The sequence below is a fragment of the Brachyistius frenatus genome, unplaced genomic scaffold (assembly GCF_029030835.1).
Source record: "Brachyistius frenatus isolate BFR_SWC_R1_liver_20210118 unplaced genomic scaffold, ASM2903083v1 Contig_46, whole genome shotgun sequence".
Lineage (NCBI taxonomy): Eukaryota > Metazoa > Chordata > Actinopteri > Embiotocidae > Brachyistius > Brachyistius frenatus.
The window spans coordinates 2,554,422-2,578,718 of record NW_027210645.1 but is presented as its reverse complement, the minus strand read 5'-3'; the positions used below and the strand labels follow the sequence as shown (position 1 = coordinate 2,578,718).

General features: G+C 40.1%; 1 protein-coding gene across 1 annotated transcript; it reads left to right on the top strand.

Moving 5' to 3' along the window:
- Positions 1-2,507: 2,507 nt before the first annotated feature.
- Positions 2,508-23,879, top strand: lpcat1 (lysophosphatidylcholine acyltransferase 1). The gene is made up of 14 exons (XM_069703401.1): positions 2,508-2,687; positions 11,138-11,277; positions 11,681-11,895; positions 12,676-12,788; positions 12,978-13,038; positions 16,756-16,814; positions 18,089-18,123; positions 18,372-18,426; positions 18,648-18,730; positions 18,944-19,069; positions 20,621-20,774; positions 21,519-21,617; positions 21,694-21,841; positions 22,317-23,879. The coding sequence occupies exons 1-14, from the start codon at positions 2,601-2,603 to the stop codon at positions 22,448-22,450; spliced, it is 1,509 nt and encodes a 502-aa protein (XP_069559502.1). The 5' UTR covers positions 2,508-2,600; the 3' UTR covers positions 22,451-23,879.
- The last annotated feature ends 418 nt before the right edge of the window (positions 23,880-24,297 follow it).

The window sequence follows — 24,297 nt, the reverse complement described above, 5'->3', positions numbered from 1 at the left end:
TAATTAAAGACCTCCACAATAACGTTTGACCGTAAAATGTTAATTATTGACGTATGTAGAAATATAATTAAAAATAAATACAGCATTCATGCTTCACTTGAATTGTAAACTATCAAAACATATTATGTTTTATCTTCAGGAACACAACTGTCACTGAATTATGGCAAAAAAAACTTGCAAATCAGCTCCTTAGTTACAAAAATGTTTAGATTACTCTTCTTGGTTTTTCTGTCTAAAATAGGAACCTTGAATAGAATATTTTGTCACAAACATGAGCCTCTTTCATTTCCATTATTCTGCCACAAGAGGGGGCCAAAGTCTTTGCTACAAGAAAACAGCCTCCAACCTGCAGTGTAATGCACCTGTTCACTTTGACTCCCTCTTCCTCACCACTGTCATTGATTAGAAGTCATCTCTGTCACTGTGTGCTTCCTTGGCCGTGTGAAACACCTGCAGTTTACCCTAAAAATCTATGGCCACATTTTCTGTCATTGCATGATTGAGAGACAGAGAAGCAAAGCATGATTATAAACAGGACTGACACTGCAACATCAGAATCAGAATTGCTTTATTGGACATGTATGTTGACACATACAAGGGATTTGACTCCGGTTTTAGGTTCACTCTCAGCGTCCCAAAACAAAACAAACAGACATAAATAGACATATAAAACATAAATAGACATATATTTACAGGATAGAAATGAATGAATATATACATATGTACATCTAAAACAATGGTGCAATTGCACCTAGTGCAAATTGTGCTGATGCGGTTGGGTGTAGTGCAAAAAGGTTCAGCGATGTAAAACATTTGAACTGTTTAGCAGAGTGACAGCCTGCGGATAAAAACTGTTCTTGCTCCTCGTGGTGCAGCAAAGGAAACCAGACTGTTTGGACGATGTTTGGCCACAAACACAGCGAATGACTCGCCCTGCTTGAAGTGTTCATAAAGGTTAATATTTACTAATTGAGGAACAGCAAAGCACCTGGGTGTGTCAATCAATTCATATGAACATGCCTAACTTCCAGTCCACAGTATATGGCACCATTCAGAGGTATTTCACATATTAGAAGTTTCCTTTTTTGCTCCATTGTAAGCCCTGTGAGTTGGAAAATGTTGTCAAACAGACTAGAGTTCACCTGAAATACTGACTGATCACAACTGATATGAAGTTGATAAACCAGTCAGTCACGGGACACAATGTAGATCAGCCATCTGTGGCTCTGAAGCTCAACAAAGTCTGTTTACATGGACGGTCGCTGTCATCTAGAAAAGATTAAATTAATGGGTGGATCAAACGCAGGAGGAAACTCGACTTCAAATGCCTGCTGTACATCAATGAAGGCCAATTGCCCCAAACATCTCAAACACGCATTCCACAGCTTGTGCGTTTGTGTTTTGTGCTTGTGTGTTTCTGTTTGTTGCTTTGATGAGTTACAAATGTCCACTTCTCTACAAAAGTTTTATGTTCTTAGTTGTCCAGGGGCAGAGGTTTCACTTTTCCTGTCAAATGTTTTAAGGTCTCTTTTGATAATCTGCCCAGTTGCTAAAAGTACTACAATGATTGGCACAACATTTGTCACATATATCCAGTGCCTACACAATGAATTCTGCAGACTTTAGTGATCCTCTGACTTGTGCCACCATAAGGTTGACTTTTTATGTCATCAGTTTAAAATTACATTTAGTCAAATACTGTTTTATGGCTAAATACCTATAAAACATAACATTCCTATGAGCTTTAGTTTATGTTAGTAGTAATATTTTTTAATAAATGTGTGTGTGCCAACACATTACACCAACAGTTTGTCTTCTTTGAAGATCTTCTCCAATTTAATATATTATATGGGATATACATGTCATTTTTTTTATTGATTACTATTAGCAAAAATGCTCCCCAAAGCAATTTCCTAATGTCTCCTGTCAATGAACTAAACTGTAAGAAACTGCTGAGCTAAATGTATGTGAATTTTCTGTAATTAATCCAAACAGTCTTAATTAATTAAAATGAATTAATCTTAGTCTCTAATGAGATAGAAACATAACGTGTTTACAATTTAGTGTTCCATGACTGGATCATTACATTTTAAAAGATTATTTATAAGATAAACCTGCTCCAGATTGTCCAATTTATTTGTTAATGTCTAAAATTGGCCTTTCAGAGTTTGTTATTGTTTTCAAAATAAAAGCTTGAACGCGACGCTGCTTACAGTATTTGCCGGGCTTGAGTACAGCTGTTAGCTTAAGTAAATAAAAATGACGAATATAAGCTGATTAGTAGTAATTATATATTAGATAGTAATTAATTTAGTGTGCACACCCACTATCATAGCAAATCCTTTTAAAATCGGCTGCATTCATGTGAAACCAGACATGGCTTTTATTCTGAATTTCACAACCGGAAATTACGTTGTTTCATATGGCGAGCTTGTTTGTTAGCGTTATGTAAACTGTCCTCCTCCCAGTCCAGGCAGCATCAGTCTGCCAGAGCCAGAGGAGGGACGCTTCTTGTACGTCGTGACACCACGAAGTCACCTCAACGTTGCAGGACATTTTGGACTTTTCTTTCTGTTATTTTGGTGTCAAGGTTTTCAGGTATGAAGACGTCACACAGTCGCCCTTCAAGAGTGGGACGGAACCCGTTCGTCCAGGCGCTGAAATTCACCATGACAGAGAAAATACAGGTAAAACATCTCAGACAACAAATGGTAAATCAGTTATCTGTTGTTCAACATCTTCTTTCCTCATTTGAAGTTACTTCCGAGTGTCGAGTGTTTATTGTGTGTATTTACTGCAACTTTGCTCACCTTGTTGGGGCTGACAGACACTTTTAAGACTCCCTCTTTTGGGAGCCACTTCACACCGGTGCAATTATAAAGTTTATAAACGTTGTCATGAAAAAAAACAAAACAAAAACAAAGTAAATGGGGATGTGGTGATGCTGGGAATAAATCTGGTTTCCATATTTTTCTCGGTAATAATGGAGAGCAAAGCTCACCTTAAGTGGTCCTTAAAAAGATTGAACTTTTAAAAAGGACAGAAACCACGAGGTCACAAAATAGTCCTTTCATGCAAGGTCTTTGAAGTCATTCTAAAAATCTGTCTAGATTTGATGCATAACTACAATGTTTCCTATGAATTTAATTAATTTAGATGAACCTCAATCTTATTATGGATTTTGGTGTTCATTTCTATATTTTTGAGTGTCAAGGGACAAGTGCAGATACATGGAAGTCATACTCACTTTATTGTTTTGACATTAATGATCAGAATCGGCTTTATTTGACAGGTATGTTTACACAGTCAAGGAATTTGGTTCCGGGTTGTAACTTGCTCTTGATGTACATGCACTTCTGTGCACACATAAATAAACGTATATACAGCAAAAACACGTATACAGCCAAAGGGCGTCTATCCTTTTTTGTTGTTGTTGTCATACAAATCATGTAACTGCCGCATGTGCTTTATTGTCCTACCTGAAACCTGCGTTGTCTCAGTGGAGCCAGACACTCCCCACATTTACCTTAATTGTCCACATTTGCATATCAAACATTTGCATTCGATATTTTTCTTAACTACACACCAACTGTCAGTGTTAAGAACTTACACTAAATTACACTCCAAAAAAACCCCCAAAACATAACTTATTTTTATTGACTTTGTCAGCTGACTGACTGACACCTGCTAATCGGCCTCCACTTCCTCCCACGTTCTCCCTCCGTCACTCCGCGCTTTGTAGCTGTTTTCTTTTGACTCATCCAATTGTGTGTCCAAGCAAGGTGCCTCAACAAGCTGACAGGTGAACAGCTTTAATGTGGTCATCCTCAGTAGAATGTGAGTCAGAGTTTAGCACCTGTCCACATACATTGGTCGCTCGTGTTGATGTGAAAGTTAAAGCAAGGTGTTTGTGCTGTGAAGGTGATGGGGAGAAACTTCGCTTGTCTTGCTACACATGCGCGCGCGCACACACACACACACACACACACACACACACACACACACACACACACACACACACACACACACACACACACACACACACACACACACACACACACACACATGCGTGGACAGCTGTGGCTACATCCCTAAATCAACCATTAAAATCAATAGAGGGACCTATGAGGCTGAAATACGTCCTCATCAATCAAGTAATGGATCAATGGATTCTCATGCTTAGTGATTGGTAGGGTTTGCTGACTGCCTGCCAATGTCCTGAACACACATAACTTAACGGACTGACCCACTGAAAGAGTCATTTTATTTTGTAACATGCGATTAAAAAGCACATTATTAGTGACGGTTTCATTCGGTTTGAAGTGAATAAACAGCTTTCATGGAGAAACAGCTGAAACAGGTCAGGGATGGGCTTTTCGGTATTATTTGCAGTCGTACAATCAGACTATCTTCTCTCCCTCATCGGGTTTATCTTTCTCCCCGTAGCTGCAGGGCTCAGGGGTGCCTGCTTTCATTCAGAGCAAAATATACAAATCACAAGGCTCAGGAAATTGGCCTTCATGCTGGCACCACCGGCTCCCGACTATTAACAATTCCACTGACAGCGCTAAACACCAGTCCTTTTGTCTTTTTAGTTTTGCATGCTTTTGTTGCGGTAAACTAAGCTTTTAGACATGGCCGCATGCCGTAATTACACTCTTTTCCCCATCGTCGGTTTTGCTGGAGGAATGTCTTCGTTAGCGCACGTGTCTGTCAGTGTTTATGTTGGACTTTTCAGTAAATTGTAAACAGTTGTGTGCCTGAGCCAGACGACAGCAGCAGGTCTGAGGATGTAAGGTGGACCATGTGTGGCTGCTTCACACCTCATGCTTCCTGCTTCTAATGTGGCGGTGAGGTGTGTTTTTCCACTTGTCAAACGTGCGGACCCGGTTGCACGCTCTTCTGTAAACAAACACGAGCTGTGCCTGAACACAAACAAACAAAGCGGAACCAAAAAAACGACAACAAAAATGGCCTGCTCGATGCTTTCGGCTTTCAATCTACATGACTGCATAACATGTATGCTTTTTAAAGTGTGTTGTGTCTTTGTCGTGGAGAGGCTTGCTGCATAAGCACATTTGGCCCCTCTTCCTGGGTTTTTTTTTTACTCTAACTTCCCAGTAAATATGATCAGCAGCACTGCAGATCAACAAAGTCCGCAAGTGAGGCATACAGACAGGAGCATTCATTCCAGCTGAGTCCCACACTGCCAGGCAGTGAACATCCCACAGACATAGCTGCCAACTCTCCAGCCCAGACAATACACCCATAATATTCAACAGAGCTGAGACTTGATACACAGCTTCTTGACTAAGGCAAATATTTTAATACCTGATATGGTTTTAGTCTTGTGTATGTGTGTAACGTGTAACTTCGGTTTTCGTCCGGGGGACTCAGTTCCTGCTGCCTGGCCTTCCTCCCTGCCTGACAAGCAGCCTGAACCTGACAAGCGGCAGGACAGTTTGAGTGCTTCCTGGGCTCCCAGGTGGGAATCAGGGCTCTCTTCTTTTGGCCCATTGAAAACAATTAGCCAAGAGCAATTATCCTTCACTATAGCACTACAGGGGATAGAGCAGTCCAAATTGGATGCATCACCCAGGGGAGCTGGTTGTCATATGGCTATGGAAAATGCTGCCTCAGCGGAGGCCTGGATGTAGTTTCTGTTTTAAACTGTTGCTGGCGTTTTTTTTTAAATTATTGATTAATATGCGGATTATTTTCTTAACTACATGTTAGTTTTACAAAACAGAAAACAGTGAGAAAGGCCCATCACAATAACAGAGAGTCAAAGTTGAGCAGCAGATGTGTTGTTTTGCTCGACAAACAGTATCAAACCTTAAAATATTCAATTTACCTAAATGTAAGACCAAAAAAAAAAAAAGATAATTTACACTTGAGATCGTGGGACCATGAAATGTTTTTTTTTTTTTTTTTCAATTAGATATGATTTGAACCATTAATCGATTATATGAACAATGGCCAAATCACTTTTCTCTTAGTGCGTGTATTGATTAATCACTGCAGCTCTATCAATATGGATAACTGTGAACACAACATGTAGTAGGACGTACACAGTTTCCAGTGGCCTTTCTCACCCTTTTCCCAATGGCAACAGTGTCCCTTAGTTACGCTGTTAAAGGCCTAGATGGCAACATTTATGTAACATTGGTGTTTTGTGGGGTTGTTTATTTATTTTTTTGCTTGTTGCATGTTCCTTTGTAATTGTAAAGTATATTGGGACCATGTCGCATGGTAATGTTATACTTTAACATAAATGTCAAAAACTAAGATGATGACATCAACATTCATGCACACATTAGTGGAGTCAGTGTCCAGTTAATATTTTGATAATAAATGAAAAAAAAAAAAAAAAGTATTCAAATAAATTTTAGATAATTTAAACAAACACCACAGAGCTGAATCTTTCCATAACTTCTTTTTGTTGCGTTGAAACTGATGGTTTCATGGTGCCGCTTCACCTCGTACCCATATGTTACCATTGTTTAGACACCCATCCCGTTGTGTGTTTGTGCACATTTCCAGGTAATGGTATGTGTCAGATGTTCCGCTTTATGCACTTGTGTGTCTGTGTATCGTTAGAGTGCAGCTGACTGATACATATGGTGTGTGTGTGTGTGTGTGTGTGTGTGTGTGTGTGTGTGTGTGTGTGTGTGTGTGTGTGTGTGTGTGTGTGTGTGTGTGTGTGTTTAGGAAGCGGAAGTACTCTGTTGTGAGATGGGTTGAGTGACTTTCTGCCTTAATGGCCCCTGACAGCTTTGCTGCTGCTATACTTACAGGCAGGAGGCTCGTGTTTGTGTGTCGAGAGACAATCGAGCCAGTCACTGGGAAAGCAGAAGCAGGATGATCTACCCTATTTATGTTATGTAATTCATGTTTGTCTTAAAATGAAGGTGTTGAGAATCAGGTAGAAAAGTTAGGTCTGCTGTTTGAGGCTAGTGATTTGAGGCTAAATTAGTCACCATTTTTGTAAAGATGTTGCAATTCCACAAAGACTGAAATACCCAGATTTTTAGACTGTTTCTAAATCTCAAGGATTCATTGTGGGTTGAACGGATCTTTCCAAATCAAGTCCATCAAAGGCTGTCTAGAATTCGGAGAACACAATGGAACAGCAGCAAGTGTTCAGGTCTTCTTCTTTTTTTTCTTTTCTTTTTCTTCAAATTCGTCCTGGAATTCTTCTTCTTGTAATTCTTCTTCGCAGTGCAACCTGGCAGAGCATTATCACCACCTATTGCCGTCTTACAGAGTCTAAGAGTGCATCAATAACATGGTCCTGTCCTTGCACATACACACAGGCTTGTGGGTGCTTTAAGGGCACAGAGGCTACACCTCAAGCATCCTTGAAAATTCTCTGAACTAAGGGCTGTCTTGAACTTTGGAGGATCATTGACATCGGATCAGTTCTTCGGAATTTGATGACGCAGCGGCCTAGAACCTCCTCCTTTCACGGACGTATTCTTTAGATGGCGAAGCAGCTTCACCCTCTTGTCAATCTCCAAAACACTTGATCCAACAAATTTCCTAATGCATTTCAATGGCATTTTTCTTGCTCAGCCCTTGCTGTCGTGTAAATGCCCACATTTTTCAAACTCCATGTACCAGGCTCTCTAATAAAAGTTCAACACCTCAGGCACAATTCAAGACAACCTAACATTTTCTCAGGCCTTTGAAAACCTCTCTCAAAGCCGCAGAAGACAATATAAACACTTTTTCGTAGGTTCTAGTCTTCACTAAAAGTAAACCGATAGTAATATTTCAAAACAGGTGTGTAGATATGTTCCCCAGTCTTGCACATTAGAGGCTTTTGAGACAAAACTCTTTGTTATATTTGGAGTTGTAACAGAAACACAGAAACACAGTGGAAGGAGTACGGTAACAAATGATTGCATTCACAAAAAAACAAAACGGAAGTAAGCTCGGCACTGAAGCACATTTTTACTGTAAATTTCAAGGACTGCTCTCATAAAACACTTGAGATTGCTCGCCTCTGCCCCTCCCCAGCTCATTCTTATGCCACCTCCTGAGAAAATGCCAGCGGATCCTCCCAGATGGATTTGTTAAGCTCTGATGGTGACGCACAGGCATTGGGGGGTGGAAAGTCACAGAGAGGCGTTGGAGCAACATAAATCACCCCCCGCTCCCCCCCCCCCCCACTGCTGTTTATTTATTAATACAGCCCTGAAGTGTGCACCTGGGCTCCTCCAGATAGAGAAGGACACAGGCAAGAAGGGGTGATGGGACAGGAAGGGAGGGGAGGTCAGATATGAATCCCCAGAGTGGTGACAAAAAGCACATCAACGCAAAGGAGGAGGAAAACAGTGGAAGGGAGAGCAGCATGATAAATGGAGGTGGAGCTGAGCAAATAGACCCGGAGAGGGAGAGATTGACGGATGGATGGCTTGATGGATGGATACTTGAGAGGAATTCCTTTGGGATAACAGATTACTGTAAAGCAGGCCGGGAGCTTGATGAGAGGGCAATGAAGGAGCGCAGCAAGAGTGCAGGATGAAGAGACTGAATGGAGGTCACACACACACACACACACACACACACACACACACACACACACACACACACACACACACACACACACACACACACACACACACACACACACACACCACATCTCTCTCATTACACAGTAAGAGAAAAGGCATGACAGGTCAGTCTGCTGACTTTTCATCTCCTCTGTGGTACTCGGGTTTCAGTCAACTTCATTTCAATGACCTCATTTAAACCATATGACCAGAGGTTCAACACATGCTTGCAGAGTTGCCTTATCTTATTTCTCAGCTTATATATTTATATATGTTTATATAGGACAGGCAACGACGGAAACTTTTCCTCAGCGAGTATATGTGCTCCTTAAGACATTTAATTACAAATGTTCAAGTAATACAGAGATTATTAACAAACAATGTATTACATATATATTAACAGAGTGTGTGCGTGTGTGTGTGTGTGTGTGTGCGTGCGTGTGTGTGTGTGTGTGTGTGTGTGTGTGTGTGTTTTGTCTTTGTACACGCTTTCTCCTTGACTGCAATTACGATGTGAAAACCAGTGGAGGACTTTGGAAGTGGAAGACTGCAGTGTGTAGGCTTGTAGACAGTGAACTTTCTATTAAGTTAAAACAACCTTTTAAATAGGTTTTTAAAACATTTGAAAGTATATTTTAAACAACAAAGCAGCAAAATAACTGTTTTTAAAAGTACCGCATTTTAACAAAGGCATTGATTGTGCATTTGTTTTGTTTTTTATCGTGTGTGTGCCTGCATGCGTGTATTAGGTGACACACATCTGAGAAACAGCACATGGCACCTAAATCCCACATTGGTCCATTCCTGCTCTACGCAGAAGCTACTGTTTCATACAACAAGACTATGTAAAAACCTAGTTTATGTGTAGACTGTGTAAAAAAAAATATGCTGAAAGGCTTTTAATTTGAAACAAATACAGCAGGTTTCAGTATTCGGCCGACTAATGTGTGTAACCTTATCACACACAGTGACAACCGTGTTTATAGAGCTGGCCTGGCTCACCCGGTCAAAAGACAGCTTTTATTGTGAAGCAGCTACAGGGAATGTAACGAGTTTGAATCAGTGAAAAATGGGTAGTTTTAAAAAAAAAACATTTTGAGATTCTGTCAGTGTATCTGCAACCAGCTGAAACTGGCTGTAGGCTTGAGGTTAGGGAGTTGTCTGTCTGGCTGATTCATTACGTGACTGTTGGTGCTTCCATAAAATATTTACACAGGGAGTTTTTTGATAAATGATAAGCACATAGTGTTAACCAGAACATTGTGTGTTTCATGGTAAAAGTATTTTGGTTTAAAATTTTCCCTGGTTTCTGCAGGGCTTATTGGGGCGGTAGTAGAAGTGGGGGTGGTGGGCGGTTTTTTTTGACTAAAAACTACAATATTTTTTTATTTTGGAATATTATCATTACGATATTTAATAAAAAATGCACTGACCGCCATAAATAGAAAAATCACCAAACACTGGTAAAGAAAAGCTTATTGTGAAGCTGTAATGCAGCCTTGTAAACCAACACTAATCCATATCCAAAATCTTAGACAATATCTAATCTCACATCATGATATCGATATAATATTGATATATTGCCCAGCACTGAAATGGAGGAAAATGTTGGGTTTGCACAGCAGCAGTATGTTAGAACAGCTTCGTAAAGAAGTGAACTGTGAAGAGTGATGCTGATATTAATTAGATAAAGCCTCTGGATTACATTCATGCCTCGTTTTCCTGGGAATCCCTCGTATATACTGTTTATGCAGCACAGGAATAAATAACTCCACCACCTCCAATACAAGCTTCTATATTACGCGACTTTTAATTTTTTTTTTTTTTTAAATACATTGAATGGTTATTACAAAAAAAATTCTGACAATAAGTTGCATTAAAAACAATCTAACTTGGCAAATTAGGAGCCTCTTACATATCTTAATATATGGGTATGAAATAAATATGTTCAAATAAATCTATGTAAACTATTGTGAGGTAAGTTTTGAAGGTAAAAGATGGGACCTAGAATAATTAAGTATATGTTTTTACTAACATTAATAGAAAAGATGTGCTTGAAACTCTAAAGAATACCCAGGTCTTAGTTTACAAACAGCTTTCGTATAGAGGCTGAAGAAAATCTCGGAAACAATAAAAATACCAGGGTTATTTTTGGAAACAAGTGCTAATAAAGATGCAACTCAAAGTGTATGAAGCTCCTTTGACTTGCTTTTTATTTTTTTAATCTATTCTCACACAGTTTATTTTCCCCCAACTTCCTCTAACATGAGGTAACTCGTATTGATCGTGTTGGACATGAAAGCCTACGAACTGCCCAGGAAGCAGTGATTTAGATCTGGAGTGTTACTGTGATTGATGGATGATGTTTGTTCCTTCCTAGAGGCACTGATGGAATGCGAGTCTCCTCCTCCCTCAACCCTGTCGGATGTATGTCTCTCCTGTATAGGAATGTACTCTATGTTCAGAAAGGCTTTTTGAAATTCTTGTTTGATGGTTGGCTAAAAAAGCCACAGGAATGCCGCAGTGACTATCACACTGCAGAGGAATTGTAACGCTGTGACTGTTTTCTGTCTCTCCAGATTGGCCTGATGTCGGTCACAGTTTTTCCAGTGCGGCTGCTGCTCGTCTCGTTCCTCATGCTGCTGGCGTGGCCCTTCGCCTTCGCCGCCTCCCTCGGACGCTCAGAGTTTGTTATCGAGCCGCAGTCAGGGTGGAGGAGGTGTGTTGCTGAAAGCTTTGTGTGATGGAAAGTGTTAAAGCACGTTATGTGTTACTAAGGCATATGGCGTTACACAGGAACGCGTCAGCATCGTGTGAATAGCATCGTGTTAGACGGAGCGAAACAAACAAGCCTGTTGTCTGCTGATCGTTTACTGGTGTCTACTGTCTATTTCTACGTCTGAGAGAGAAGGTTTACAGTCAATCAGCTGGATTCGCGTGTCATTTTTGGAGATCTTGGAGAGCCTGGTACTCTGGCAAGCCCAAAACATTTAGGGTGTAAAGTGAGCATCAATAAAGATTGACATGTTTGGCCAGTCAACATCGTCGGACATAACATGTTAAAAGGTTAAGACACAATGGATTAGATAGGAGTTTTCAGCAGTGTGCGTGTCCTCCATCAGGTTAGTAGATCTGTGTCTACGAGTGATCATGCGAGCCATGTGGTTCTGCGGAGGTTTCCACTGGATCAAGGTGAAAGGGGAGCGGGCGACGCCCTCTGAAGTTCCCATCCTCACCGTGGCGCCGCATTCTTCTTACTTTGATGCCATCCCAGTCACCATGACGATGTGCTCCATAGTCACCAAACTGGAGAGCGGGAGCATCCCAGTCTGGGGCAGTAAGTCATACACATTTCCACAGTTACTGAAAGGCCGAGGAATCACTATGAAGTTATGTGCCATACAAATCTACAGCGTATAAACAAATTCAAAATGTTGGGCTGAAGTTTCCAAACTGTAATATGAAAACCTGTATGCCAGATAAACCTTTATTAGAACGACACTAATTATATATTTTTGATACTCCCGTTCAATTTCTGAAGTTCATAGAATAACTGCATTCAAACAGTGACTTTTCGCAGCCAAAACCTAAATGGTCTGGATTCAAATTTTGAGCGATTTCTGTTGAATAAAACCTTGAATCCAAGTAGTGCCAAATCATGTTTTCCAAATTAAAATTCAGTTAGTCTTAATTGATATCCAGTTGTTTAAAGGCATATATTCATTCAGGTATTAGGTAGAACATCGGCTCGTGAATGAGGCCTGTGTGTTCAGAATGATGAGACCGAAAAAAGAAAAAAAAAATCAATTCCCGAATTTACTCAATAATCCCAATTAACAATCAGGAATTTAAAAAGTGTTTTTCTTATAAAAAAAAAAAAAAAATGTAGAAATGATACCTGGCCAGCTACTCAACATGAATATCTATGGCTCAATGTCCTTTAATTTAGTTTTAATTTGAAATCTGGTTGCACTACACAATTAACTTTAATATATGAGATTAATTGGTCAGTCAATTGATTGTTTTCCTCCTTGTTTAAAAGCTCTGATGATTAACTTGTATATGTATTATTTGTGTTTTGCATCCAAAATCTGCCTCTTCATCGCCGCCCTCCCAGCTCTGATCAGCTACATCAGGCCAGTGTTTGTTTTTCGGTCAGACCAGGACTCGAGAAGAAAAACTGTAGAGGAGATCAAGCGGAGAGCTCAGTCGGGAGGAAAGTGGCCTCAGGTGAAATATGTGATATTTGCACATAAAGACACAGACACAGTCTCACGTCAGCTCACACCACGGGGGAATTGAAAGGTGATGGCGTGAGTACAGTGAGTGACAGACTCACATTAAGGCCAAACTAAAAACAAGGAGTGAAAGTCCAACTGCATCTGTCTGTGTGCACTAATGTGTGTTTGTCTGTTGCAGATCATGATATTCCCCGAGGGTACGTGCACCAACAGGTCTGGTCTCATTTTATTCAAGGCTGGTATGTGTTTGGTCCTCTTCCTGCTTTAGCCTGCTCACGAAACCAGATGGCGGGAATGACCTTAGTGCGCTGAAATATGATTGAAAAGATAAATAGATTAATTACTTATTAACTGGAACTTTTCTATTTCCTTTAGCCTTAAAAAGAAGTCATTCATGAGGTCAAATTGCACAAAAACAGTTTGGTTCCCATTTTGTTTTTCTAAAACGAATGATTTGATTTACTGTGATTATTTCAATGCACACAAATGATACCATTAACTTTTACATACTGTATTTGTTCATCACACACAATGAATTGTAATTACTTTGGTGATCCCTTTACATCAAGCGCCACCATCAGGTTAAAATGTCCGTTTGCTCAAAACTTTGGTTCATGACTAAACTACCATAAAATTATCATTTTTATGATAGTATTATTATACGTCATTTTCGTATAATTTTCGTCATTTTCCTACAAGCAGAGTAGGTCTAATGATATTACAGGCCAATAATAATAATTGTGACCATGGAACTGTGTAAGACTTTAGCGTTTTAGTTTTCCTCAATGAGCTACTTGCACTTGAAATAGCTGACGATAAAACAAGGATGTATTCGGCTGGTTATTCTGGTACTTGCTGTGTTGTCCCAGGAATGCTTTAAGGGAATTTCAGAATTTGGCACAAATGCTCAGTTGGACTCGAGGATGAACTGATTTGATTTTGATGGTCAAAGGTCAAAGATCGCTCTGACTGCACAGAACATGTTTGTGTACACAACTCAAGAATTCATGCTCTAAATTTCTAAATCAAAATGTTCTGCAAAAACAATTTTTTTTTGTCCATTATTGTCCATATTACATTACTAAGGAACTAAGGAGCAGAAAGGGGAGGATTGTATTTCATATTTGGTCAGATATCATTCAGAAACAAGATTCTGATCAAAGGTTTGTTTCTATTGTTCAGTTAAAACAAATCCTCCTTTTCTCCTTCGAGATGCGCTTAACAGACGAGAACATGTATAATGATGGTTAACCACAATCCATTTTTGAGTCGGAGGATGGAGGTGCGAGGAGGTGAGGAAGAAGAATGGAGAGCACCTTTTACAGTAGCAGCTAAACTTCAGTATGTTGGTGCTGTCAGTATGTCAGTTCTTATTAGCTTGCTGATGTTAGTTAAGAGAGCTGCTGTGACTGAGTACAACCTCAGAGGCTATTCCTGTTTAAACTGATGGGCAGATGATGAACAGGACGCAATAAATACGTTTACATTTATAAAAACATTTTAATGAACCAAACATGTTATTTGTCCCATGGCTCCAGTTGGTAGATAACAAAAAATAAATGTCCTCCACAGTAGTTGATGCTGGTTGTGGTTCTTTGCAATTTCCAGCCTTGGGTGTGTCAGTGTGTTAATAGAGAGACTCTGTGTGATCACTTTGTTCAGTATTCATTTCATTTAGTGTGCCAGGGCTTGTAAATGATTATTAATGCATGGAGCTGAAGGCATCGCTGACAGTCGATCCAAATTTACTTTCTGTTGGAGCTTCAGCGTCTTGCTTCAGGACGCTGCAACAGTTCACATAACTGTTGCGCCCATCCCTTTTAGGGGTTGTTTTTCTGCTCACATCCCGTGTGTGTGTGTGTGTGTGTGTGTGTGTGTGTGTGTGTGTGTGTGTGTGTGTGTGTGTGTGTGTGTGTGTGTGTGTGTGTGTGTGTGTGTGTGTGTGTGTGTGTGTGTGTGTGTGTGTGTGTGTGTGTGTGTGTGTGTGTGTGTTGTCAGCCATTGTCCACTGCCTGCTCTGTCTAATCCCCTTTCTTCCAGTCTGTAATTCTGTCATTCCCAGTAAGCCATGTTGGTCACACTCTGTCCTGCTTTTGTTGTGTGTGTGTGTGTGTGTGTGTGTGTGTGTGTGTGTGTGTGTGTGTGTGTGTGTGTGTGTGTGTGTGTGTGTGTGTGTGTGTGTGTGTGTGTGTGTGTGTGTGTGCGTGCGTGTGTGCATGCAGCTTGATCTGTCTGCTGTGTGTTACCCGTCCACTCTGGAAGTGTCTCCTCTCGTTACGTCTCATCCCTGGCTCCCAGCACAACAGAGCGACCGTGTGTGTGTGTGTGTGTGTGTGTGTGTGTGTGTTAACGTGCCTTTGCCACCTGTGCATGAAAACACTCTGCAGGTACTTCCAGTCTTTTTCTCATTTCAAACACCATTTTATTAGAGTTGTCTCTTTCGTCCTCACCCTTTTTCTCCTTGTCCGTCCTCTCACTGTGTCCCATTATTGTTATTATTTAGAGGGCGCAGGCAGTGATCACGTTTATGCTTCTTTAAGTTTTTTCCCGGTCTCACGAGATGGTTCAGCGATGTAACTTAGTCTTATTTAAAATCATACGTATGTCAGTCATCAGTGTTTATTGATTGAGGTTCTTTGTTGATCACAGCTGCTCAAACTTAACACATCAGTTCATCAACTGTTTAATCAACAATGTTCTCTGGGAGCTTTTTATCTCACCACCTTCATTGGTGTCATGTTAAATTGAAACCAGCCTTGCCCTGCCTTTAAGGTTCTACTAATTATATACAAACGTACACGTACTGTATTTAAGCAAGGAGTTTATGCAGCAGCTTTTTGGCAGTTTATTTAAAAATGACAATTATTTATATAAATACCTGTTTTTCTTATCTTATTTTTGCTTTACTTCATTTAACTTGTATTATTTTTCCTTTTTTTTTGAGTCAGCCCTGGCACAGCTGTATATTTGCATTTTGTCCACAAGTCATGATGTAATTAGCTAAATTTACTCCTTCTGATCAAAGTTCTGTTGGTCCTTCTGAAAATAAATCTATAATTATTTAGATATTAGGCCTTATAGAGAGGTATGTTTTGGTGTGTGTCTGGTTTGATTTACAGGCCTGTGACGCAGTCAGGTTACCGGTATAAGTGGGCGGGCGTAGTGTCGAGTATTTTAGTGTCTTTCAGATCAATCAGTAAAAAGTATTGTTTTGTTTCAGTACACTCATCAGCCTCATTAGCAGCACCAGCCAGCTGTTTTCATCACTGTATTACACTTGATGTACTCTCTCCGGGCAGACCCACACAACAGACACACAAAGTTAGCGACTAGCTGGTGACCATACTGGAACATGTTTCTGCTAAACAGCCAGATATTTCCCCCAATTAATTAGTAAAAACCAAAAGAGAATTAGAATTAGAGTCAATATTGACTTTGGGTGTGCACAAACAGCATGTCACCAAATGAATGGCAACGTTGCTGTGTGTCTGCTGGATGTGTGAATAAGCAAAGAAATTGCATTTATGTTATGCTCTTAATTCTCACTTTTTGTTGTTGTTGTTGTTATCCCTTTCAACTGTCACACAATAGCTTGAATAGGTCTTTGTCCAGAGATAAATACTGTATGTAGATTTTATCAGCTCACCTGTCATCAACACGACATAATAGAATCTCTGCCAGTGCAAGAGGTTATCCTGAGGTTGTGAGCTTGTCACTCATCTCAGCCAACATGCAATACTCTGTCTCTGCTGCAGAAACCCCCAAAACAATGGAGTGCTTTGATATTGTAGTTTCTGTTGGAAATATATGCATGTAAGAATTGATCAAAAAATTGATCAAAGACGGCTAATTTCACAGTTTCTTTGTCTTTACTGTTATACATGATTAATAGAAATACTTGATACTGTACCTCCTATCATTTTCTCACCACCTCCCTCCTCTCTGTTCTTTCTCAGGTGCTTTTATCCCAGGACTCCCAGTTCAGCCAGTGATACTACGCTACTCGAACAAACTGGTAAATCCCCTGCATCTCTTTGTTTCTTCACCTTTTTGATGCCAAACATGAGATCATGTTCAGCCTGACTCCACCTGTGCGTACCGGCACGCCTGTGATGTAATGGTTTCTTTCCTTCACGTTAGTGTGTTCCTCTTGTGCTGAATGACTTCATGTTCTAGTGGGATGATATTTCATCCCCGTATTTCTCTCTCGCGCGCACACACACACACACACACACACACACACACACACACACACACACGCACACGCAGGTGTCATGTCCCTCTCTCGGCACCTCTCCACACTCTCATGAATTATGCAGTTCTTATTACCTGGTTTTTTCTTGTCTGTTTCCCTAGAAAGCTTTTGTCACTGTTTCTCTTTGTGCTCGATGTCGTCACTGTGATGACTTTAGTGACAGCGTGGCGTCACGTGGTATTTAAGTAAGGCACTGAGAGCAGGAATAAACTGCAGTAACTGGGTGACTGGTCCTTGGTTTGTATGTTCCTGTCCAGGTTCCTTATTTCTACACCGGCAGATTGTTTCCATTCCGTCTGTTTCCATCTGTTCATTTGGCAATGGCGACCTTCTTCCACTGGAAATAGAAATACTTGTTGACTCTCTTTCTGAAACTGTGACTGTGCAACACCAGCACACATAAAGGGAACCATCATCACCTATCGTCACCTGCTTTAAAGTGGCTAAATTCCCTCGAAAAAACGAAAAGAAGGCAGGCCTGCTTTATTGCATGATCATCATCAAATCTTGCCATTTTCAGTGTGTGGGATGCTGCTTGAAGGTTGTTGTTATTGTTTTATGTTGCAACAGGGATATTGAGAACAGTGAGACATGAATAACAGAAGGGGAGGAGAATGCCAACTGAAATAGTCGGCCAATATCAGGTTAATAACAACATCATACACCCAGTGAGTCAGAAGACAAACAATACACATAAAGTTTGTGGTAGTGTAAACAGTTATATGCATCACATATGGTACAGTATAGTATGTGGAGCAGGTTGTGATAACTATCTGAGGAAACAGGATTAGCTGTGGTATAGCAGATGATACCTGGTCAGATATTAATGAGTGTGATGGCAGGAGGAAAGCTGCTCCTGTGTTAGTTGCTAGTTTTGTACACAGAGTTGTGTGGCGCCTCCCCTCCGGCCATCGGGACAGCGGGACAGAGGGACAGTGGGACAGAGGGACAACGGGGCAGCAGGACAGAGGGACAGTGGGAGGCGTTTCTGTGCTTGTTCTCAGTCATTTCCTCTTCCCTCGTGTTCTCCACAGGATACTGTTACATGGACCTGGCGAGGTCCTGGAGCGTGAGTGTTTCTCTCTCACACACCTTCATACATACACACACACACAGAGCTCCTCCCGGCCCTGTGTTAATAAATCTGTGGTGGAAACACCAGTGGCCTGGTTTCCATTAGAAAGGAACGTGGTACGATTCTGTGGGGGAACCTCCATTATCTCCGGGGCCATCTGTTCGGTCTTGTCTCCATTCATCAAATGAATTTTCTCTTTCTTATACTCATGTTTAGACCAAGTTAATTCTTCTGCTTTTCAGGTTTAAGATCTTATGGCTCACTCTGTGCCAACCTCATAACTCTTTGGAGATTGAGGTGAGTAGTTTAGTAAGCCAGAAGACAGTGAATTAGCTTTTTTTTGTCACTGTATTTTCAGTCCTTTTTTTTTCTAAATTTGTCAAAATATTAGATGAGAAAAAGATACTATACGTTGATCAAATGTAAATGTTTTTAATGTGTGTAATTCTCTATTTATTGTATTGTGGATCAGTTTTGTGACATTACAAAAAGACTGAGTTTACACTGTCTCTCCTTAGTATTTACCTATTTACACTCCATCAACCGAGGAGAAGGAAAACCCTGCTCTGTTCGGCAACAACGTCAGAAAGCTCATGGCCAAGTAAGTGTGTGTGTGTGTGTGTGTGTGTGTGTGTGTGTGTGTGTGTGTGTGTGTGTGTGTGTGTGTGTGTGTGTGTGTGCATGCGTGCGTGCGTGTGTGTGTGTTGGCACGTTTGCACAGGTGCCATTGATTAGCATCGGATCATCTGCACACGCTTGCTCTGAATACCCACAACTCACAGAGAGCCACATAAAGCATTCCCTCTCCTGATAGGGCGTTGGAGCTGCCACTCACAGATCTCTCCTTTGACGACCTCGAGATCAGCCTATCACGGGGCCCGCTGAGCATATACGACTGCAGCAGCCTCCTGGAGTTCAACCAGCTAATGTGTCGCTTAGGGTGAGTGGAGGGAGACCGGACCGACTGGTTGAACAGGGTGGTGACTGGGTTTGATTCAAGAGTTCGGGGCGGTGAAGGTATAAACACTGCCACCTATTGGTGGAAGGGCAGAAACACACACTGGGTGAGGAAGGGGTTTTAAAAATTGCCACAGGAATTCAGAAGTATATAATGTGAGTTTTTGGTTAAATAGAGAAGACACAAGTGATATTAAGGGCTAATTAGTTTTCTATTAAGGAGTCTTTACAAAATCAGCTGTCTGCATAAATAGGAAAGGAATGACTATCCATTGTAGGAGTAGTTAGTGCAGTACAATAATTAGTTCTTGATGTGTAGTATGCACAGCCATGATAACATACAGTAGTTGTGATCATAAACTGAGCAGGAGGGATTCTTTCTATTCTGTCTAAATCATATGACTCACTCCATCATCTTTATGAATAGATTGAGGAACTTCACCACCAGCTTTCTCTATGCAACATTTATACGCCGCCTTCTAATTGTAACATTTTAACCCTGCAGATAGTTTTTATTTAAATGTACTCCTAGCAATAAATCTTCCACGTCAAAATATTAACAATTTTAATTAAACTGTATGGTTTATTGAAGCTAATAAAAAAAACTAATTAAGAAAGAACATGAATTGCATTTATTATATGTGAAATTTTAATTATATCAAAGGAAGGTTAGATCTTTATGCTAGATTTGGCTTCCTACTCATCGTCATTAGTTCTTTTACTTAGGAAGTGGAAAGTGCAAAAAAATAGTTAATTAATTATCTTTTGTAAAGTTTTTTTTGCATTTTTTTATTTGAGGAATTGGAGTTGTGATAAAGACAACGTGAATGATGGGAGTAAAATAAATTGTGTAGTTAAATCTAATTTAATCTAACAAACTGTATACTGTACAGAAGAGGTCAAGTCACAAGTAGTGGAAGAGTTATTCTGATCTTTTAATTAAAGGTGCAATTTAAATAAAAATCCATTCAAAAGTCCACTCAGCATCTGACCATACTTTGCACCTCACATCATAATACTATAGTAGGAAGTACTCATGATGCAGAATGGCCAGAATTATGTATAGTATGTCACTTTAAATAGTATATCCTAATCTTAAAGGTGAAAAATACACAATGGAGTAGAAGTATGAAGGAGCAGAAAATGGAAAGAAAGTACAAATTCCTCCAAATTGTATTTTGGGTTAGTACTTGAGTAAATCTACTTAATTACTTCCACCTCTGCAAAACCACAGTCCAATAATAGGCCAGCTGGGATGATTTCAAGCCAAAATACTGAAAGGTAAAACTCATAAACCTTGGGTCTGATGATTCACATGAGCCCTTAATGGAAAAGAATATGAATAAATCACTCACGGTTTTATGACCTCAATACATTTTAAAATGTTTTGATTTGCTGTGTGGAACTTGCATGTGAAAAAAACCTTGTTTCCAAAAAACTGTATGTCACACGTGGCTTCTGTGTGACTAACGTAACACGTTTATATACGAGGTGATCTCTTCATAGGTGTCTCTGTTTGACTTTGTCATAAAAGGTTGAGAGCAGGGACCACAGATGAGGTGCTGGAGGAGCAGGCAAGGAGAGCCAGAAAGCTGCAGGGAGACCAACTGGGTTTAGATGACTTTGCCCAGTTCCTCAAGCTACCAGTCACAGACACACTTAAACAAGTCCACAGCTTCTTTGATCAGGTAAAGACAAAATAAATTCAAGGTGCAATGAAGTCAATTTTACAAAAGCAAGGATTTAAAAACGGTATTGATCCAGATACACTGCATCATAAAACAAAATAATCTTTACAGAATTGTTGGGGGAAATATCCAAAGTTATCCCATTGATTTGAATTACTCTTTTGTGGGCAGAAATGGCGATATTATCAGTTTCGTTATCTCTGCTGCATGTGTGTGTGGTGGCCTAAGACCTCATTAAAAATACATATTTGAAGATGGATTACAGGTTTAACATTGGTCATGATATTTTTTGTGTTTGCAGAATCTTGCTGCATAAATGTCACAATAATAATACATTTTATTTACTGGGTGCTTTTCAAAGTGCTGAATGATGCATATGATTTACATATCAAACACTGGAACACTGATTTCCCAGACATTGCTTTAGCTTCCTGCAGCCAGGTTGAAATTAAGGACACAATTAGGACATGTGTGATTTTGCTTGAACATGATGACTAAAGAAAATCACACGTACACCACCACTACTCCATAAGCAGTGGATGATCTGATTAGGCTTTCGTGTTTGTAGCCGCAAAAAGTACACATTAACTTCTGTATTGATTATTGGATTGCCACAAAAAGGCAATTCAAACTGCTTTGTTTTAAAATACAGAAAGTTCATGTTTGGTTGAGTGGACATGATTTCAAGCTGGAGGTGATGACAGTTCTGCAGTTTTTGCTCACTGAGATGATTTTTGTTCTCAGCACGGAGACGGACAGATAGACATCAGACACTATGTTATTGCTCTGTCCACCGTTCACCGACCTTCACAGTCACTGGACACCCTCAAACTGGCCTTCAAGGTGAGCACTTTTACCACTACGTCTGGTTGGATGTCGACTTAATGCCGCTGAACTAAAACAACATGTCTGTGTGCAGATGTATGAGAGCGGAGAGAACAGGAAAATCCTGGAGGAAGAGCTGGCCGTCATCTTTGAAATCATGCTGGGAGTGAAGGAAGTGGATGTTAATAGTCTGTTTTTAGTGCTCGACGGACACGTTTGTAACACAGGGAAGATCGCTTACGGTAAGACCATGTTTTTGCCTGCGGCGACAGTTTTAAACTTCTCAAATTATCTCCAATATCAATGTGCAAATGAGATGATTGACAGCATCTGTCATTGTGTCCCCCAATTCGTCTGCTGTCACCGGCACATTAGATTTCTTCCTGGCTTTACTGAAGAAGACAAATACCATCTGTTAGGAGAGATTTTACATCTACCATCTGTCTCTTCTAGAAACTGTCAAATCTTTTTTGTACGCTCTTTTCTTGTCCTACAAAACCAATTTCTGCTTTAAAACAATCCAGCAGTGTGTTAAATGCAGTAAACACAAAAAGGAAGCTTTTCATCGTACCTGTAACAATCTAGACTTATCATAATTACACCGATGCACTAAACAAAAGAAGTAATTACACGTTACACCTCTATTCAAAATATATGCGTTATTATTGCTTTACCAAAACAATAACATTTGTTTCAATCTGTCACGCCTTTTCCCAGATGATCTTCTTCCCCTTATACACCCGCATCCGCACTTTGCGCTGCAATACCTTGACTTTAAAGACCATCCAAGTAGATTCTGCTGCGGACCACCCAGAAGCAGCAACGGCCAGAGCCACAACAAAGATGCCTGAACGACAGACGTCTTCATCACCTCCAGATGCTTCAGCTCACCTGCCACCTCTGTGCCTTTAAGTGCAGATAGAGAAAGCAAAGTTGTTAGGAAAGGGTACGAATCTCAGTTCTCCTCTATTTTCTTTGCCTTCCTTTATTTTTAGTCCCCATTATGATATAAAGAAGAAAAAAAATTAATTCTCTCCAGATGCTATTTATTTAAAAATTTATTTTCTTATGTATGATTTAATGATATTTAAGAAATAAGTAGATAAAAGAAGGGTCTTTTTTTTTTTTTTTTTTTTTTTTTGTTCTTATCTCAGGCATACGGACACCAGCAGGTTGCCCTTTTCTGCTGCGCCTCAGTTTCATACATAAAAACAAAGAAACTTAATTTCAGGTCAAAAAGGATCTAGATATGGAGCAAGCTGTCGTTTAGTGATAAATCTAGGATGTTATCGTACCGAATTATGTAACAAAGTCAGCTACTTAATAAACAAGTGTTGACGCTGATGATTGGGCTCATATTTATCGAACGTCTAGGAATTCAAGGAACCGTGCTAAAGGTTAACGCAAAGGAAAAAACACTCTTGCCTCAGAACTGGAGCTGACGGGAGAGGAAACAGTCTCAGCTGCAAATTATGACACCAATTTTCACACAGTTGCTGTTTGGAGTTTTAGTTACAGGGGAAATTCTGAATGCATAAAATAGTAAATGCATTATGTACTTGGGGAAATAATAGATGGGACTAACGTATAATACCAAAATAAATCTTAAATCTCCTGATAGTTAAAAAATATTTGCACGAGGGTGCTGAACTGATCGGTTTTGGTGGCCTCAGTTTTTTGTGGGGAGAGCGTTTTGTATCTCATGTAAAGTCCGTCCGGTTACCTTCACCTCTAATAAGTTCATACACTGCTGGAGCTCTCCTCAGTGGTTGACAAGATAGGACTCATTTCCCAAGTAAAGACAGTTGATGAGTGCTTTGACTCCTAATCCCAAAAGTAGGACCAAAGATGTGGAGTCCCACAACTGTCCGAATCTACAAATGATTTTCTATTCCGAGGGCTCCGAACGGACACTTCTGCCGTCTACTAACTTTATATTTTTTTTGGTGTTAGAACAAAGATTTTAGAATTGTACATCTTCTGGTAGTTTGAGGAATAATGTAAGGTATTTGCAATTTTTTTTTTTAATGTCATACTGTTTCCCCATAATCCTTTTTTCACCCACAAGTTAAACTAAATTTCCTAAGAGAAACACTGCAGAGGACGACTGCTTAGCCGTTCTAGATGATCAAATCTCAGATATCATGCAAACAGACATATCTTCACTTTTTTATGGGCCTTTCTCTTGACTGACACATTTTGTACCTTATGACTCCAATGTTGGTATTACATTTCACTACTCAACACAAGTTTTAAATACAGAAATCAAAGCTTTTTGCTTTTCTTATACAAAATAAAATGCTTTCAGTTACGTTGTTGTCACTTGTCGTTTTTGTCCACTAGGTGGAACTCTGCTTTCAGTATTAAGTAGGCTGTAGCTACTCATCCCATTGATTTCATAATGGCTCTTCTCCTCTCAGTCCACAGGGTGGTGCTAGCTCCTTATGTCATACCCACCAGAGAGCCCATGCAACACTGCCCACCTGATGGACAGGAAAAGCATTACCTCATCCCCTTCCTTTCATTCCTTCAGGTAAAAATAGACAGATTAAGCCTGGGCTTTGATGAGAGAAACCTACAGAGGAGGTGTGGAAGCTGGGAGAGAGGGATAGAGATGGAAGAGAGAGACTAAATGGATCGTTCTGCTCCAAATCCAATTCCTAATAGCTGGAGGGAGGATGGGTGGGAGGAGGGAGAA